Source organism: Ambystoma mexicanum, chromosome 3p (assembly GCF_040938575.1).
Source record: "Ambystoma mexicanum isolate Mex_15411 chromosome 3p, UKY_AmexF1_1, whole genome shotgun sequence".
NCBI lineage: Eukaryota > Metazoa > Chordata > Amphibia > Caudata > Ambystomatidae > Ambystoma > Ambystoma mexicanum.
The window spans coordinates 811,554,872-811,569,739 of record NC_090925.1 but is presented as its reverse complement, the minus strand read 5'-3'; the positions used below and the strand labels follow the sequence as shown (position 1 = coordinate 811,569,739).

The 14,868-nt window shown below is 45.5% G+C and overlaps 1 protein-coding gene across 1 annotated transcript in view; it reads left to right on the top strand.

Annotated features, from left to right (window-relative positions):
- Positions 1–14,868, top strand: part of LOC138580921 (serine protease 33-like) — a 187,660-nt gene that overhangs the window by 50,959 nt on the left and 121,833 nt on the right. Inside the window, exons 2-3 of the mRNA XM_069651853.1 lie at positions 6,387–6,416; positions 9,864–10,026. Coding sequence (XP_069507954.1) covers positions 6,387–6,416; positions 9,864–10,026 — 193 coding nt within the window. The remainder of the gene's footprint in view (positions 1–6,386; positions 6,417–9,863; positions 10,027–14,868) is intronic.

Genomic DNA, 14,868 nt, shown 5'->3' with positions numbered 1-14,868 from the left:
TTCTTGAAGAAATGGGCACCTTTAATGAAGTCTTTGCATTGTCTTTTTCAGGTGCCTGGATGCTGAGGGCATGGTCACTGAGAGTGCGACACGTGCGGTTGTACGTAGGTATGGGAATTTCAATGACACCTCAATAATGTCCCTTGTTTTCTGTTTTCAGGTCTTGAGATGTTGCGGGCGTTGTTCGTCCGTTGCCGTTGCACGTGCGAAGTACGTGAGTATAATGATCTGTGACCTTATTATAGCACCTCTACCAATGTTCTTTTCTTATTTGCAGGTGTCGGGACCTTGCGGGCGTTTTCCCAGTCGCGGATGCACATGGGGAAACACGTAAGTGTTAGGCTTTCTTGCAGTCTTTAATGGCACTTAAATAATGTCTTTTCTTGTTTTCAGGTGCCGGGCTGCTGCGGTTGAAGAGATCGTAATACGCGCACAAAAGCAGGTAAGAAAAGTAAATGCGGCCGCCTTCACCCGATTCCTACTTAACAATGTTCTTTGTCTTTACAGGTGCCGTTAGGCTGCTGAAGAGAAGGCCGCAAAGAATCCGTGAAAGCACAGATGGATCAGTTAAGCGAGCGCGGCTGCGAACATGTTGCAACTTGCTAACCTTATGTTTCTTTTGCTTGCAGGTTCTGCCGGTGTCTGGATTGCTGGATGGTAAGTATAGTTCTCGTGTCTTTCTTCCACAGGTTGCTGAGCTGAAGCTGTAGATGTCACTGGAATGCTGGAGCTGACTCGGTGAGCGTCCTGCTGCAGATGCAGAATAACGCGAAGCACGTTTTCCCAATCGGGTGTGGTTTAAATAGTGTTGGAGTGATTGGGTGTCTTCTTCCTCAGCCTCGCCCAGGTAAAAGAGTTCCTGTGTTCCAGAGCTAAGGAGTGGCACCAGCCCCACCCAGATAAGAAAGTAGTCCCAGTTCAGGGAATAGTTCCTCCCAGCAGAAGGCTGGGGACTTCATCCTGCCAGCATTTGCAAAGGTGAGTATGCAGCATGGTCTGCTACAGGTAGGTCCACCCAAGCACCTTTGCAAGAATTATGAGCCCGGCGCCCCTGGCTTGAGGTTCCATATGAGCCTGGTGCCAGAGGCACCAGGACATGGTCGAAAGGGCCCCAATAGGGGTTTGCTGGAGCCGGGGACGAGGGTCGTGAGCCTGCTTCCAGGGATGCTGGGCTTGACTTGGCTTCTCGGGAGCAGTGCTCATGACACAAGCCTAATGTTGCTTCTATTAGGCCTTCTGACAGACTGTCCCGTCCTTTTCAATCTTTGATCTCTTTCAAGATGGCTCCTATAGGCAATAGGGATGCCACACCACCTTCTTATACTGTCAACCACAGCCCCGATTCAGTTTCTTTCTGCATACAGAGGAATGGTGATTTCAAAGGTTGCGCCAACATTGCGAATTTGACCAGTGAGGACAGACCTTTGTATATAGGCGAACCTGTCTACTTTGTTTGCGGTAATGTAGCATTTCCATGGTTACCCAGGGTTTGGCAGGGAACCTGTTATTTAGGAATTCTGTTACCCGGGGTATTCATTGCTAGCACTGTAGAAATTTCAAAGGCTCGTCCATGGCGGGACGAGAATGGAGATACTTCAGCACAAATTCTGGGCGATGCAGCTAAACCCGTTGTGCCATTTTGGGGACAAATGCTGAACCCTGAAGATATCAGGAGACTAGCGAGAGTACTGGAGAGGACCATCAACCGGACTACTGACATACTCTATAATGACGTTAGAACAGAAAGCAATAAGGTTAGTGGCACTTCAGAACCAGATGGCATTAGATGTCATCCTGGCTGAGCATGGTGGGGTATGTAAATTAGTGGGGTCCGCTTGCTGTGTCTTCGTGCCAGATTCTTCCCCAACGATTTTCAGAGCTATTCAAAATCTGCACATCCTTAGTTCAGAAGTGCATGTTCCCGAGGGAAACTGGGATCTTAGCGCTTGGTTCTGGGACTTCTTGCGATGTTGGGGATGTAACCTACTTTCGGTCTTGCTGATTATTTTAGGTATTCTGTAGTTTCTTTGTTGTTGTATACAATGTCTTCCTGGTATGTGTTTGATGTTAGGAGGATGTTGTGCACAAGCGATGAATACATTAGGGCACAAGGTATACCCCCCAGAGAAAATATCCAATGAATTTGTGCTGAAGGAAATCTCAGTATCTGACCTCATGGCAATTGATATCTGCGATAGTGATTCAGGATGTATGGACATTGAGACGTGGAGTTACTCGTAAAGTGACTAGAGGTAGTTTAGCGCTTGGCTTAGGCCAAAAGGAGGGTTTGTTAAACGGGATATGATATTGTGCCTCCTTTATTGTATATATTGGCGTAAGCCCAGTCGCTCTGCGAAGAAAATTGCGTAGCAAAGTTTCGATTTTAGATCGACTTACCCTACATTTTAGGTCCAGCCGCCATTTTGATTTCCACTCCAAAGTAGTTCTGTGTTCTAAAATGGTGGACAGTGTTTCCCGCTTGTAACTTAGCCGTCCTGACCTTTGCACACAAGTTAATGTCCAAACTGTCCGTTGGCCGAATGTTTGGGTCGAGTAAAGAGACCTTGTCCTATGTCTGACTTGTAGACAGAGGATTACCTGCGCCAACAAGTCTGATCCGCGGACATACATCAACTACAATGCTGTCTAAATGCTGAACATGGACACTTCTTGAACTACATTGTATAGGACGTGAGTTAAGACTTATTGTTAAATCCGAGTATACACTGTTGCCATTGTGACTTGTTGTACAAACTGAAGATAATCCACATGCATATAGTTGGACAAACTAGAAGTGAACTCGGCACAAACCCTAGACCGAGAATTATTAACCTATAGGGGTGATGGACATTATGATCAGAACTGTATAAAAAGTGTTAATGTCTAGACATCCAGTACCTCTCACTTCTCACACCGAAAGGGCTGGCATTCTCTGTGATGTACTGAGGGCCAGATAGCTATCTGATACTTTGTTTCTTTGTAACCTGTACAGTTATAGAATAAAGATCTGTGAATCTTTATAAGCCTGTGTTTGGTGTATTTCCTTTTGGGGTATTCAGCCTCGATATTTCCTTTTGCTTTTACAAGCTTAGCAATCTGCTTCGTTCCCACCTGTTCTGTGTCCGTTTTCAGGCTTCAGCCATGGTAGGCCCCTCAGTCAAATGCAGTATCACAAAATCTGAGCTGGTCGCTGGCTTCTGGTCAAACGCGAGCCCAGCACAAGCCCCAGTCATATTGGAGCCTCCCACAAGCACAGAGTCCAGAGAAGCCCTTCCTGCTCAGGCCACACAGCCTCAGCCGGTCCTCCTGGCTCCAGTGTCTCTGTGTCAGTAAGCCCTTGTTGGTCCAGTGTCTCAGTGCCATGGAGCACTCCTAGCACTGTTACCTCAGGTACACCCTGTCATTTTGATCTTGTTTTTGATGATCGTGGTCCTTTCTATAAAGACTAGATGTTTACAGGACTAAATTAAGATGGATTTTTAATGATTGGTTTTCAGATAAAGGAAGCACTTTATTCTGAAATTGGGTAAGACTCTTTCACTCTTCGGTATTCAGTGGGGGTCATTCCGAGTATGGTGGTAGGGGGTTAACGGCACCGGTAAGGATGCCGGTGCCATTAACCCCCAACCGACGCATTCCGAGGTCCCCTAGCGGGTCCCACTAGGGCCGGCCGGTTTATGGGGGCTGAAATGGGAATGGGGAATGGTTTTCGAAATGGGGACTTACCGGGTCCGTATAGGTCGGAATGTCCTGGTAAGTCCCCATTCCGACTACCCGGACCCGAGGTTGGAGGCAGCCATGGTGCCAATAGCACCATGGCTGCCTCCAAACTCAGAATGACCCAGAGTGTCGTTTTCCTATCCTTATAGAGGTTACAACAGACTTCACACAGGACTCTCTGTTCTAATTCACACGTTAAACATACCACAGGATTTGGGTGCTGGTTCATTTCCTAGGACACCCCACTAAGATTAAGGTTCCCAACACGTTTTTGCATGGTGACTAGTCGGTGCTGTAACACACTAAAATTCACATTTTGAACGTCAATATACCTTTTGAGGAAATTTTCAATAAGCTTCATTGTGTGAATACTCAATTGACAACCTTTTTGTAATATCAAGATATTGTATTGCTAACTCTGAAAAAATCTTTGCAAATGTTTTCTTTTCAAATCCCTGACCATGACATTGCAACTCTTTGTTCGAAACCCCATTGTATGGTATGGTTTTTGATTTTCTTTTATGTGTACATCTGTCGTAATATCACTTATTGAACAAAGTTTGTTTGCAATTGACATGTGTATGGATATTATGATTTTTCACAGCCTTGAAAACGACCAGGGTGGTCGAAACACGTGTCGGCTGTTTTTTTGTTCAACAATAATAAAGACTATTCTAAGCCAAGAGAATTTGGTTCATATTGTTTTGCGAATACAAACCTAGAAGTTTCAAGATTATACTTTTATGGACATTGAAAAACCTTTCTCCTGAGCGCGGTTTGATATCCCTCAACACAATTCTGTCAATATTGATATCTATACAGGCGCTGGACATTTCAAAGGAAGAAGTAAAACATGTTTATTGAAAATCTAATATTCTGCATCTGTGTCAACATTGGGGTTCAGCGTGCACATGCTACTGATCCACCTTCTCTGTTCCCTGCCACCCCCTACGATGGGGAAATTGTTTTGCTAACCCAAAGAAATGTAAAAGAGTAGGATCAGGATCATAAGAAAGTCCTTCAAGCGTATAGCCACAGGGTGTCTTGCTTTTAAATTGCTTGACTATGCTCTAAAATTCCTTGTATCAAGGGGTGGATTGGAAAACCAATGTAAGAAAGGGAGCAATAGTAAGATAGCGTCATCTGATGATACACAGTGATCATCTGATAGATGGAAAACTCACTGGATTGTCTACATAAGATAGTCAATTTGGGTTGATCTGCTACATTGCATCTTGGCGATGCCCACATTTATGAAAGCGCATTGCTTTTTGTGTGAGCCATCTTGAACCATCTTTACGCTTTCTTTAGCTAACAAGCATGCTCGGGCTCACTAGATTTTCAGTAGCTGGTAGTTTGATACAGAGGGACAATTTTTCAAAATATCCTTCAAATCAGCATGTTTTAAGAACCTGCCAATGTTTTCATATTATATTTGTTACTTCCTGAGATGTGTTACTAAATCTGGTTATGAAAAACACCTGTGTTACTTTATATAATTGCTCTTTTTTGTGTTTCATAGTATTAACAGGTTAATTCAATAAATATACCAAGTCCAAAGAGTCAACATGATGAAAACAGTTAGCAAGAACTGAGTGTAGATATCCTCTTAATCTCTAAAAGCTGAAACCGCACATTTTGCAGTCAGTCATTTTTTACAAAGTATTGGTCCAGGTGTGTTCCTTCCCCCACAAATACATAAAGAGGTTGGTGTAAATAGGTGCAAACGTGGGCCTTATAGCCATTCCCTCAAGTTGTAGACATCTGGGGTTCTGATTATTTAATTTACGGGCAATTTTCACTGGTGCAAATCAATTTTACTTACCATTTGTAATGATCGATTAATGGAAAAATAACATTTGCCTGGAACAGATGAAATTTACATCACCCGACCCAATATTTAAAAAAATACAGTAACCCTAACCTGTGATGTCTCAGGAATGAACGGAATAAGTATATTATAATAATGTTCCATGCGCAGTGTGAAAAATACAGTGGTAAGACAGATATCCAGGGTAGTCATTTGGGCTGGCCTTTGTCTGTAGGCCAATTTATACAGATTGTACTATTTGTGTCTATGATTCCAGAAGAATTTCAACCAGTTATAGACTGTTCCGAAAATGCTTTTTGGATGATAGTATTTTGTGTAGAATTTTATGGTGATTTGTGTGAACCACACAATAGAACAAAAAGAACTAGGCAGAAGTTTAGTTTTGGTTGTTCTAATCCCGAAGAAAGACAGTTGATTCATCCTTGTCACACCTAACTTCTAAATAAGATCAGACTTTTCATCTATTTAGAGAATATTGGTTCTGAGTGATTGTAATATTACAAATGAGCTATACTATACAACCCCCAAAACAAACTGAATTGTCTCTTAGTATTTAATAATAGGTATTATTACCCAACTCAATAGTACACATTTTACCAACCTTGGATGGATGAAAATCTGAGTTGGCCTCTTTGGGATTTAAACTTGTTACATGTAGATTAAGCATAGATGTATATACTGGTGCCCCTATCCACTATGCTGTCTAACCAGTATCACACTCATACATGGCACCATAACCAATTTACAGCTTGGTTACTAATTCTTCATTTTAGCTCTAATAGCCAAAACACAAGAAGTCTCCCGCTAATTATCTGTGTCTCTTTTCTCTTAACAGGATTTGAAGATGGCCAGGTTGCAGCATCAAGTAAGAAAATAAAAGAGTATTTTTAAAACACTGTATAAGTGTGCGATTGCTAATGAGGACATGACTCTGTCACTGGAGGTGTTTGAGAAATTGCTCATCTTGGACAGGGGATTAAAGGACCAGACACAACATCAGACTCAAGGGCATTGACGATGGTGGGCAAAATAATAAACAGACATGTAGTACAACTCAAGTAACTCATCCGCTTCAACTAAGTGGGGTAAAATAAAGTAAAGGTTCAGTGCAGCATTTCCAGGATCCGGGTTCTTCTCAGGATTCCCTTCCCTGGTCGAGCCTTTGAATAAAGTCTCTATCCAATGTCTCTAGTTTCAGCGGAATGCTCCAGGGCCTCCCCTAGTCCCACCACATTTGGTTTCATGTTTTCCCTCACACTTCTTCTCTCTTATCTCAGGCTCCTGGCTTTTGAGTTTCTGGAATTCAGATTTAAGGGCTTTCACACCCTGATTCCAAGTTCAGGACCTCTGTCAGTCTCAGGCTTTTGGGTTTCCTGTAAATAAATTCTTCCTCCTTCAGATCTTGGTATTTTTAATTGTTTTAGGTCCCTGGCAAGAAGTCCTTGTCTGCTCATCAGTGCAACTCCCAGAGCCCTATATGGAGGCCAGGAGATGTAGGGAGGTGGGGACAGTGACCACCTCTCTGCCTGTGGTGCCACTCCTAGACTTGGCAAGTGACTCCTTCTGCCTTCCTCACTGTCCCAGAAACTTTGTGGGACACAGTGAAGCCCTCAGTCTGCCAAAATACTTTGTAACCCACCACCTCTGCTTCTCCTGCGCTTACTCCGGTGTTTTGCCCATCTATTTCCCTTAGAGTCTCCCGGTCCCTATTTTCCAACTCACCTCACATCAGTGAAAAATCTCCCCCCTTTTTCTTACATTCTGTTCCATCTTCCCTTACCCCTTTGGGCACCTGATTCCTCACAACCCATACATTTCAACGCTCCCATGACCCTTCCACCTTTACTGATGGGGGCACCTCTCTCCTAGCAAGTAATACACTTCAATGTTCTGACCCTGCCAACTTCTTCAATACATCCAGCATTGTCCTGACTCTACTACCTTCTTCAACATTTTAAACATTTTAAACACCCTTTTACTCACATCATTTCACCTCCTGATGTCTACCTCACTCCATGTTCAGATTGCCCCCTTTCTCCAGCTTTTGATATTCCCCTCTATCCCTTTTCTGATACTCACCTCTCCTCCCTGGTAATTATTACTCTCTCTTCCTAATGATATCCACCTCTCTCCATCTACTGCTATTCACCTCTCCTGATATTTACTATCGTTGTCCACCTCCCATGATACTTGCTCTTCCCTACTCTGGGACTCCATCTCCTCTCTCCTGCTCCAGGTTCTGCTGCTCCTGCTCCTTTCTCTACCCTTCTGCAAAGTAGCCCTTGCTTCATACAGCCACCCTGCCGTCCTGGAAACTAGCCTTTGTATAGAATTGGTGAATAGCTCCTCTCCAGCTATTTGGAGGTGTCATCTAACAGGTCAGAGTATGCTTAGTGTTAATGTAGCTTTGCACCTCTGTCTTCTGGAGGATGTTTTTAAATAGGCCAGCTGCCACCTAGAATGTTCTCCAAGCTGGCATGGAGACAGCTGTGGCTCTCCCTCCCATTCTGCTATGACCAAGTGCTTAAAAGCGAAATATTTAGGCCGTCAATTGTGATACAAACGGAAAAGATGAACTTTAAAATAAATTACATTTGGATCTTTACCCTTAAAATGCAGCATCCACACACCCAAGGCTCTGCCCACCCAAATTCCCACCCTATCACCTGTCCCGTCTTGTCATTCCAATTATCCTAGGGCTACCTTTGTCATTCTTGCCCACGGGCACTTGTTCTTAGGTCTGCCACTACGGAGTACGAACCTGTTCCCCTAAACAAGACCACATTCTGCGCACAACAAAAACAATTCTGCCAGCGCCATCTGCTCGTAACATTCAAGCCTAACCTAAACCATATTATCCTTCAGTGCAGTTTCCTGATACCCCTTCCCGGCTCTCCTTCACGGGGTGGTCTAGCTAAACTTAATTTGGGCAACAAGTTAATTTGAAAAACTAAAGATGTTTCTAGGTGAGTGTGAATAAGCAATAGTGGTGATATCGGCTGTTCTTACCCTCTGCCTCTAACTGGCCACATTACTATTCATTTGAGGGATGCAGAAAACGTCTGTCAAGTGGTCACATTTGGACTTTTCTGCTTTGTCGGATCTGGCAGAGACAGACATGTCTAGACTCCCCTTGGCCTCCACATTCTGCACCCACCCATGTCCCCTTTTGCATTACGTTTGTGAAGAAAATGGCACATGCCAAGGACTTGTCAGTGTGCCAGCCACTAGTGGAAGAACACGAAAGGGCCTGTGCTGACTGAACTGCTGATAGAGGTTGATATATAGGGGTCACCTAGGAGTTCATCCTTCATTAAAGGTGGGGAGAGGGGGCTCATCTATCTATCATGCACCTCCTTCCGCAAAGGAACCCGCAATGGGCTCTGGGAGGTATCAGTTAATATAGACTGGCTCTTCTGTGATCTGTGTTTGGTAGTGCTTGTGTTGCTGTGCTAGCGAGGATGTGAATCATTTGTGTGATGGTAAACACAAGTGGAAGCTGGAGTGGTAATGAAACGGTTGGGATCTCAAAAGATAGAAACATTAGGGACCTGCTTGGAAGCGAGAGCAGAGGCGTGAAGTTCATGGTTGTGATGAGTTCTGGTATAACTGTTTTGCCAGTGGAACACTTTCGGACAGATATGCTCTGCAGGGCTGGCATAAAAAATCAGCTGGCATTACAGTTAAGGGAATGTGTTTTCTCCTCTGGAAACAATTCTTGGCATAATTCCCCTGCTTGCAAAGAAGTCCTGGCATAATTGCTCTCCAGGTGGAACAATTCCTGGCAGTCTACCTCTGCTTGCACCACAATTCCTGGCATAGCTGCTCCCCTCGCATTACAATTCCTGGAATAAATGCTCTCCTCCAATACACTTCTTGGCATACTTCCACTTCTTGCATAACAGTTCCAGGCCTCATTTATATATTGGGTATTTATAATGCGCCTATACACAATGTGTTTCAAGGCGCAAATTGCTCTCCACTTGGAATCATTTTCGGCATAATTGCTCTACTCGCAATCCAATTCCAGGAGAAATTGATCTGCAGGAAGCTAGGTCAATTTGATTCTCAGTTTGATACCATAAACCTCATACCTTTGACATAAAGGTCAAAATTGGCAACATTTTTGATGGCACACGAGCTGGCAGGAAATCACTGATTTCACCAAGTCATGAGTGAGATTGAGACAATGGCAGTGAAATATTCTAAATAGAAATGGTCACTACTCACTGTTCACACGAAATAACATTGCAATGTACATATTTTGGGACACTGCTTGTGTGTGATGGCCTGCATTTTTGTTTCTTACTAGTTTGTGGGAAGCCTGTTATCTCGAGTCGCATCGTTGGTGGGCAGAATGCACAGGCTGGAGAATGGCCCTGGCAGATCAGTTTGCGGAAAAGTGGGAGCCACATCTGCGGCGGGTCCCTAATCAGCAATAATTGGGTTGTCTCAGCGGCTCACTGCTTTGAAAAGTAAGTACCAACCAGCTGGCACTTTGATAACCAAATCAGTCACCTAAAAATGTTTCCAGCCCTGGCTATCTGAAATAAAAATCCACACAGCATTCGAAGATTATGGGGACAGTTGAACCGAGGCCCAGATTTTGATTGTGTGTAAGGCTAAGGAATATGACCTCCTTAACTGAAATCACTCTCTCTCTCACACCCCTAAATAACTATGCACTAAGACGGACCCGCTTTCAGTACATAAAGGGCTTATCTTTATACGCCGTTGCACAGGAAACTTTCAAGGTAATTAGCCCTAAGCATGGTACACCCATGCTCATTGATGTATAATAGCACAGCTTATATGTAAGGATAGGCATCCATCCTTTAATACTCATGCACTATAGCATACCTACAGCATAATAATTAGGCCCAGCCACTTGTATTGTGACAGAGGGTATGTAGAAACGCCTAAAAACCCTTGTTTACATTATAAATGACATATCATATCATTACATGCTCATAAGCAGACACAGGTTTAGAAGACTAGCAAATTAGTTATCTTGTAGAGAAATGTATGTCGCACTATCGAGATTATAAACAATAATTGCGAGATGATTACTTGGACACCACAGCTCTCCCTAATGAATGATTACCAAATGTAGAATTTGCTCCCTAAAACCCTTTGCCATCAATCTTCCACATCTCTACTCTACCCCACCTGCTTGCCATCAATCCTTCTTATCTTCACTCTACATCAGCTCCACTTCTCCTTGCCATCAATCTTTCACACCTCTACTCAACCTCTCCTCCGTTCTTATTCAACTCATCTAAATTCTTCTTCACCCCAAGTTGCCTTTCTCCCTGGTCTCCTTCCTTTCTCAATGTCTTCCTTTTAACATCAATTTTTTGATCTCCCTTCTTTACCTGCCTCCTTTCTGTCTCCTGATCTTCAGCTCCTTTATTTCTTTTCTCTCTTTCTTCCCAGGCACCTCATCCCATTTTTCCTCTAGTTATAGTTGCCTATTACAGAGCTCACGCTCACTCGAGCTTCTTAGTAAAGCCGAAATAGGCCTAGTCTCTCCACAGGCCATCATATTTTGAGATCTATAACTTATCATATGAGCGTACCATAATTGGTTGCATTCAACCATCACATTCTTCTACATCACCTGCAGCACACCACTGGAGTGTATTGTTCACATCATCCCTGCAAGATGGTTCAACCTATGTAAATACTGACAATTCAGCTCAACACCCCAATCAACAACCAGCAGAGTCCCGCAAGGAACAGCACTAGCAGTGTGGCTGGTGTACGCATGCATACAACTATTTGCCATGCTCAATGATGACTCTGCCATGCATTTACAAATGTTGTGTGGATGATAAACAAGTCATGATTGCCTAGAGGAGAACCAATCCCTGCTGCCGCATTCAGCAAAGTTGATCTTGTTGGATTACAACACATCTAACTAAAATCTATTAAAAAGGATGCTTGGCATCAGCCTATACCCCAGCGGGTCGAAAACTGAAATACTGCTCTGTGGCACAACTAACCCCTGTAGCTTACCTTTTCATGGACCTCACTCAATCTGCTCCTCCAGGATACAAATGAACTTTGGGCCTTAACTGTAGTGCAATGCTTACCTTTGCTCGAGACGGGCCCCGAGAAAAACAAAACCCCTTCATCTAACTACACCTCCTCAAGCAAATCCATCCTTTTCTGATAACTGATTCAATGATGACTTCCTAAGAGCCTCGGCACGTATTTGCTTAGACCATTGCAATAGTGTCAATCCTGGCCACACTAAAGCCCGAATAGAACAACATAAGTTACAGTAAAACAGTGCAATATGTATGGTCCTCAACATATAGACACACAACAGTCGCACACTAAAAGTGCACCCCTGACTCCAAGTGGAATATAGTATATTCTTCAAATAGCTAAATGTCACTGACAAAGCTTATTGGACTGCAGGATCCACTTACCCAATGCATATGGCCCGGAATGTGGTTGTATAAAGCACTGCATCGAAGAACGTAAGCTCTGCTAATGAATGCAGATCGCCCTGCCAGCATTAAGGAAAAGCAATGCAGTGGAGCAATGCTATGGGCACTTGGCATAGATTTATGGAGCAATCTGCCTCTATGCCTAAGATTGCAAAAGGACTACCTAAGATCAGGATGGTTCAGAAGACCGCCCTGTTCCAAAAGATCCTCTTGGAATGAGAGTCCATGTACTACTTCCTCAGAAAATATTCTGTGAGTATATACGTCCATAGTAATCATGGTCTGTATTAAAGAAGTGCTTGAGCACAGAGGGCGCTAGAGGGCCAACCAAGATGGCGGATCCCCTGTAAGCTCTCGGCTACCTCCCACATGAATCCTGTTTAATCGCGGCAATCCTGAGGCAAAATCACCAAATACGCAAGAATTACACTATTCCAGCATGGCACTTCATCCCTGCAGAAAATCTGGAGCAAATCGGACTCGCCTTCTGCGAGATATCTGCAGCGTGGTACAGGCCACACAATCGCGAACCACGTGGGTCCCTGGAACACCGGCCCGCCCAGCATCAACCCTCCGGGGATTAGTAGGAGGAGCCGTGGACCCACCCGTGAGACCTGCCGGGTCCAGCAGCAGCAGGGAGGAGGCACCGTTGGGCAGCACTGCTGGAGTTGGCCCACTGCGTGCAACCGTCCAAGACCCGCAGTGCCTCGCGGTGCCGAGCGGCTGCCCGGCCGAGCCAAGCCGCGAACAGCCTGCCTTCCCGAGTGCGCGGAGGAGATGCGTGAGACGGCAGTGGCGCTTCCCCAACCCTGCGGAGCAGCTACAAGGCCCACACGCAGAAGAAAGACGGTGTCGGAGTGGACACCGGCAGGTGAGAGGCGGGAGGCGCGCAAAAGCACACAGAGGCACGCAAAGCAAACAGGACAATAAGCCAACAACAGGACTGGCAAGAAAGGGGACACCCTGCAGAGGTATCTGCTCCCCGAGGCACTCCCGCCGTTTCAGCTAAGCGACGGGATATAAAGACACTTCACGCAACCCGGTCCAGGCCCCTCCTAGTGCGGCACACAGCAGCGAAAATCTGCTTGTTTAACACCAGAAACCAGTGACACCCCCTCAGGGTAAAGAACTTGGGCTAGAGACGGACAGCTACTAATTACCCCAGTCCCCCATGTGAGATTATCATCCGTGCACACTTTGCCAGCGCCCCACAAGGTACACGCAGCAACCGGACACAGCCACAAGTGCTGGCACAGCTATTCCGTCCTGTCCCACGTACAAGGCATAAAACGCAAAAACTGGACGCTCCGACCCTGCCTCCGACAGCACAGGACAAACAGCCGAACAGCTCCCACATATCCGCCAATGCCGAGATGGGGAAGACGGACAAGTCCCCGAGAAAACTCAACTTTGATGCGAGCCCAGCACCCAAAACGCCCAGATCGGATAACCACCCAGAATCCCCAACTAATCCATCAGAGGAAGAACACCTGCAACAACTAGACATTAGGGAGATCTTATTGGAACTAAAAGCAGGGATAGGCGGCTTGGACTGCAAGATAGACTCGCTCTCGTCCAAGGTGGACCTGCTGCAACACCGCCTCGATAAACACAGCGACAGGTTACACTCCTTCGATCAAAGGGTCTCTGATCTGGCTGATGGCGCATCAGCACTCACCACCCAAGTCTCCATGCTTGAGGGCCAAATGAAAACTGTTTTGGCTACAAATGAGGACTTGGAAGGTTGCTCCAGATGAAATAATATAAGGATAGTCGGAGTCAGGGAGCAACAGCTACCAAACAAAAGCGCACATCGAGCACATCGAGAAACTATGCACCGAGCTATTTGGCCCCACTGTGCTGTCGCAATTATTCGTGGTGGAAAGAGCCCAAAGGATCTCTGCAACCAGACCCATCCCGGGGACACCCCCCTGTCCGATCATCGCCAAGCTCTTAAGCTATAAGGACAGGGATGCGATTTTAAGAATGGCAAGAGAGAAGGGCAAACTCCACTACGACGGGGACGACATTCAGTTTTCTCCGGACTTCTCTCCATCAGTCCAAGCCCAAAGGAGGTCGTTTACCCATGTTAAACACAGGCTGCGCGACAACCAAATCACGTATTCGATGCTCTTCCCTACGAGACTACGCATTCAACATGAGGGAAATACTAATTTCTTCAATTCCCCCGAGGAAGCCACACTGTTCCTCGACAGGCAGGGTTGTAAACCCACAAACCAGAAGGCCGGATCTGCAAGCAGAGAAAGGGCGGGGAGAATCCCACCTTGATGAACACCCGCGACACTGATCCAAAGCAATATGGAAACAAGCCATCAGGTCAATCTTCGCAATCGGGAGGTGGGGGCCTAAGTCTTGGAAGGCCACCTGCCCCCCGTGCACCGCACGTTTTGTGTTCTAGTTGGGGGGATTCCAAACGGACAAGTTGGGGGTTGTCCGTGTAAGGAAAGTTGTTATAATGTTGTTGTTGGTCAAAGTGCGCACCATGCACCACCGCCCAGCCACAGACCTCGCCCCGGGCCCCGGGGCCGCCCCCCGCACACCCTCACATCTGAAGAAGTTCCCATATGACCCAGTCGGTCGAAGTACCGGGACATCACCGAGGAGAAGTCCACCGCGACTCCCTCAAACGGGTTCCATATAAAACATCATTGTGCCAATTCAAAGTAGCAACCTGGAACATTAGAGGGGGCAATATCCCACCCAAGACACATAAGATCCTGCAACTGCTCAGACGGCACAAGATAGAGGTGGCAATGATTCAAGAGACCCACCTTCTGCCTCAAAATGAACACCTCTGGGCCCGCAATTGGGGATGCCACCGTTACTTCTCTTCTTACT